The sequence below is a fragment of the Cornus florida genome, unplaced genomic scaffold (genome assembly GCF_030987335.1).
Source record: "Cornus florida cultivar Cherokee Brave unplaced genomic scaffold, ASM3098733v1 CherokeeBrave_3.0.0_Hap2_Chr02, whole genome shotgun sequence".
NCBI classification, from domain to species: domain Eukaryota; kingdom Viridiplantae; phylum Streptophyta; class Magnoliopsida; order Cornales; family Cornaceae; genus Cornus; species Cornus florida.
The window spans coordinates 46,003,460-46,008,970 of NW_026775572.1; the positions used below are offsets into that span (position 1 = coordinate 46,003,460).

Below are 5,511 nucleotides of genomic sequence, written 5' to 3' on the forward strand. Positions count from 1 at the left end.
AAAGACAGGCACGGACCTGCCTGTGGACCAGGGGGGGCGAATGCCCCCTCTGAAATTTTTTTTTTTCCTATTATATATTACACTTTTTTTTAGAATATATATCATGCCCCCCTGAAATTTCACAAATACCCCCATTATTAAGTTCCCAAAATATATACTGGCCCATCGACCTTTTCTCCATCGACCTTTTCTTCTCGTTGTCAGAGCTTCTCTTTCATCCTCGGGACCTCGCCTAGCCCTTATCCGGTCGCTTCTCTCTTCAGTCTTCACTGCTATTATTCCACAACTTTGGTCTCTGATCTCTCAACTTTTACACTGCAAATCGAAGGTATTTCAACTGATCTTCTTCTTTTTTTATTGGTTCTCAAATCTCAAGAACTGATTATTTGCTCGATTTTGGTTGTTGATTTATCATTTATGTGTTAGATTTCTGTTTAAAATGAGAATTGATCATTCGTTTTCAGCCTGTAATCTAAATTCGTATGTTGTTTACTGCTTAATCGTTCTTGATTTTGTTAGTGTGATTTAGGTTATGTAACTTATGTGCCTTTTCATGCTCTTTCTCGTCTTGAAACAATTAATTGACTAATTAATGTGTTAATTGCTAATACAACAACAAAGAAATATATATAATGAAGATTCAAGAATCGAAGAAGATCTGTTGTGTTCACTTTAATTTTTTTATAAATTACTTTTATATAATAAATCAAAATAATACATTATGAGCACCCACCGTCTCAAGAAGCCACAATGAAATTAGTGTTTATATACTTTTTACTTTAATAATAATAATAGTATATAGAGAGAGTCAGACCGTCATTAACTTAAAAGGAATAGCTGTAAGTCTCAACTGGCTAACAAAATATTATGTAAACTCTGTTATATGTACATAAGTTTGTGTGTCAATCAATGTGGGAAGAAAACTAACATCCATGAATGTGTTGAATTGTTCAGATAGGCAATGCATATGTAGACTATGAAACAGAATACACAGGATTAGAGACTGAGAGAGAGTACATGATTTTATTGCCTTATAATTATATATCAGTCTTTATAATTTTTTTTTCCCTGGAAATATCAGTCTTTAATGGGCTTTCTCTCTCTCTCTCTCTGGACGACACACACATGAGTCACATGACACATTTACATTTCAGTCTGTCTAGTTTTATGCTTTATTTACATTTTTTCATGCCTTGCTTTTTACTATCTAGCTTTCTTTTATTTTATTTGTACCTTAACTTTAGTCCATTAATTGCACCTTTAATTAATTTCATTTACTTTCATTTAATGTAATTTCTTTTATTAGCTCCCAACCTCTTGCAATTCTATCTTATAAGAAATTAATAAAATTTATATTTCATTAATTTTTCTACTCCATTTGAATATATACACACATACATGTATACAAAACTTAGTTGCTTTGTATTTTCAATTGAGGAGGCATTAAATGATACTGGGAGTCTGGGAGTGTTCAGTGTTGCAACTTACAAGATTAAGTTCTTTTGTATAGGTACTCCCTTTGGTTTATTTTTTCTAATAACAACGCATATGCAATTTCTAAATGTTTAATTTCTTTTTTTATTTTTATTTTATTATAATGCACAACAACACAGGCGCACAATCTATTATAATATGCAATTTTTGAATGTGTTTATTTTGTTGATGGGAAATTGATCACTAAGAAACCAAACTAAATTGTCGTCACTCTCTATAGGAAATTGATCAGTAATGGACAAATTTGTGACAAGAGGGTTGCCACCATCTCTAAGAAGAGATGATGGCTCTTCAAAGATAAGTGATGTAGAGATCAACCTTGAGGATCTAGCTGCAGATCCTGGACTACGAACTCCGATATTGAATTACCATCCCGATATTCGAGATCAAATTCGGAGAGCATATTTACTAAAGGGTCCTTGCCAACCTAAAAAAATATCATTTTCCTTATAAGAGTTATGGGCAATGCTTACGACGATTCAACCCGGCATGGTTTGATGCCTTTTCTACTTGGTTAGAATATAGCAAAGATAAAGATGAAGCATATTGTCTATGTTGTTATCTTTTTAAACCAAAAATCGGAGAACAATCGGGTGGTGATACCTTCGTGAGTGAAGGATTTTCTAATTGGAAGAAGGGTTTGGAAAAACTACAAAGCCACATTGGAGGTCCAAAAAGTGCCCACAACCAATGTTCGAGTATGTGCCAAGCATTAATGAAACAAAAACAACACATTCAATCAATTTTCTTCAAGCAATCAGAGAAGACACGAATTGCATATCGAACACGATTGATTGCATCAATTGATTGTGTTCGACATCTTTTGCGACAAGGTCTTGCATTTCGTGGTGACGATGAAACTGAGGATTCAAGCAACCAAGGGAATTTTCTCGAGACATTGCGATTTCTTGCGAATCATAATGAAGACATTAATGCGGTTACATTGCAAAATGCTCCTGAAAATCACAAATTAACGGCACCTAAGATCCAAAAGGACATTGTTAATGCCATTGCATTGGAGACTCTCAATGTTATTATCGGAGATATTGGTGATGCTTTTTTTTCTATTCTAATTGATGAATCTCGGGACATATCAACAAAGGAGCAAATGGCTTGTGTTTTACGGTATGTGGACAAGAATGGGCATGTAGTTGAACGTTTTGTGGGTCTAGTGCATGTTTCTGATACCACTTCCATCTCACTCAAGAAGGCGATTGATGCTTTATTTTCTAGACATGGGTTGAGCATTTCTAGATTACGAGGGCAAGGTTATGATGGGGCTAGTAATATGCGAGGTCAGTTCAATGGTCTCAAAACTCTCATCTTGAAGGAGAATGAATGTGCTTTTTACATTCATTGTTTTGCCCATCAACTCCAATTGGCTCTCGTGGGTATGGCAAAAAAACATGAGGATATTGTTTCTCTCTTCACTTTTGTTGCTAATCTTATAAATATAGTTGGTGGTTCATGTAAACGTTGTGATATTCTTCGAGAGAAGCAAGCTTCTATAGTTACCGAGGCACTTAACAATGGTGAGCTTTCAAGTGGGCAAGGCCTAAATCAAAACACTTCTCTTAAACGAGCTAGTGATACACGTTGGGGTTCACATTATGACACTTTGATTAGCGTGACTATTATGTTTTCAGCTATTGTTACTGTACTTGAGACACTTGCAGAGGATGGGTCATCAGAAAAAAAGTTTGAAGTAAATCTTTTATTGGAATTTATACAATCCTTTAACTTCATATTTTGTTTGCATTTGATGAGAGCTGTTTTGGGAATTACAAATGATTTGTCAAAGGCACTTCAAAGGAAAGATCAAGATATTGTGGTTGCTATGTCCTTGGTCAAATTAAGTAAGGTCCAATTACAAAGGATGAGGGAAAGTGGATGGGATTCTTTACTCAACGAAGTTTCTTCTTTTTGTGTGAAACATGACATTCCTATTCCTAATATGGATGATACATTTCTACCTCGAGGAAGACTACGACGTAAAGCTCATGACAAGTCAAACTTGCATCATTATCGTGTTGATTTGTTTTATTCCATCATAGATATGCAACTTCAAGAGTTAACTAGTCGTTTTTCTGAAATGAGTTCCGAGTTGTTGCTTTGTGTGGCTTGTTTGTGTCCGGATGATTCATTTTGTGCTTTTGAAAAGCAAAAACTAATCCGCCTTGCTCAATTTTATCCCAAAGAATTTTCTTCACATGCTCTCATGAGACTTAGTGATCAACTTGAGAATTATATTGCGGATATGCGTTCTAATTGCGAGTTTGAAGGATTAAAAGGGATTGGTGACCTTGCGAAAAAAATGGTGGAAACCAAAAGAGACAAGGTACATTCACTAGTTTATTTGCTTGTGACATTAGCGTTGATCCTACCAGTTGCAACTGCTAGTGTAGAGAGGGCATTTTCTGCTATGAATATTGTAAAGAACCGATTGCGCAACAAAATGGGAGATGAATGGATGAGTGATAGCTTGATAGTATATATTGAAAAGGAGATATCTAGTGGCATGGATAATGAAGTTATCATACAACGTTTTCAAAATATGAAAAGTCGTCGGGGACAATTGTGAATGTGCTCAATGATTCAATGAACAAAAAAAATATTTTTGCTTATTATGATGATCTGAATTGTAAATGTGTTCAATGGGATCCTTTTGTTGTTTTTGGGACGCGTTCCCCTTTTGAACGCCTTTAATGAATTTGCTTAATTATTAAAACAAAAAAAAATTTGTTATTAAAAGGACGCCCCCCCTGACATAATTTTCTGGGTCCGTCACTGACTAAAGACCATGCAAAAAATACGTGAAGAGATGCAAGTACAACTTGACGTCCTTTGACAAGCCAACGAAGTCAGTACTGAACGGATCAACGCACTCAGACAAGCTCAGGAAGCCAGATGAAAAGAATCCTTGCTCATTTGAATGACACTCGGATGAAATTTCTAAGAAGAATCTTGGGTAACTGATGTTCCAAAGAAACAAAATTGCATTATTGCCATCGAAGACTTTGACCCGCTAATACAAAGACTTGGAGTCAAGAAGAAGACTTGGAGTCAAGTTCTTACTCAAAAAACCCAGACTTTGAATGAAGTTCATATATGCCAGAATACAGTAGTTAATATGGTCCAAGTCCTGACGACAATCCTTTCATTTGAATGACACTGGGATGAAATTTCTAAGAAACTTGGCCTTAACTTAACAAATGATCCAAAGAAACAAAATTACATTATTGCCATCGAAGACTCTGACACTGACCTTGACCAATGATTTAAAAATGGGTGTTATGAGGTCATGGATGAGTTACAATAACCAATATATATATATATATATAATGAATAGAGAATATTAAGATGAGATTCTCAACATTTGCCATTAAAATTAAATAATATAATTCAAGCGGAATTACACAACACATGGAAAATTAATTAAACAACTCATGGAAAACTAGTCATAGAATGTTAACAACATAGAATAACTCAATAATATAAATTAAGAAAGAAAAACAACCACTTACATTTTCTCGAAAAAAGGAAAAAGAAAAAAGAAAATAATAATAATAAAATTAGTATAAAAGAATTGATCTTAATAAAAAATATTAGGCAGTGTTCTATAATTATGTCTTCCTTACTTGTAAATATTAATAGTCTTAGAATAATTCTAAAATCTAACTCATATCTAACATTGCTCTAAAGAATGTAAAAGCTCATCTCCATGAAGAGAAAATCTTTTTATGCCCGTTATACGATGCAAGAGCACATTCAATCATTTATTATTGAGCGTGTAATACATTACACACTCTTCGCTCACGGCACAAAGAAGTTTTTCAGATATATTGTAGCACTCTACCCCTAGACCTGCCACAGTTCCAACAAGCGAAACATAGTCATCTTTCATGGGTAACTTGGGTAACTGATGATCCAAAGAAACAAATAAATAAATAAATAAGTAAGACGATGAAGAAGACTTGAGTCAAGTTCTTACCCAAAAAAACAAAAGGCTTGGAATGA

At 34.3% G+C, this 5,511-nt stretch overlaps 1 protein-coding gene across 1 annotated transcript; it reads left to right on the forward strand.

Annotated features, from left to right (window-relative positions):
* Positions 1 to 1,728: 1,728 nt before the first annotated feature.
* Positions 1,729 to 4,075, forward strand: LOC132296174 (uncharacterized). Its single transcript, XM_059794396.1, has 2 exons — positions 1,729 to 1,909; positions 2,013 to 4,075. The coding sequence occupies exons 1-2, from the start codon at positions 1,729 to 1,731 to the stop codon at positions 4,073 to 4,075; spliced, it is 2,244 nt and encodes a 747-aa protein (XP_059650379.1).
* Positions 4,076 to 5,511: the final 1,436 nt, after the last annotated feature.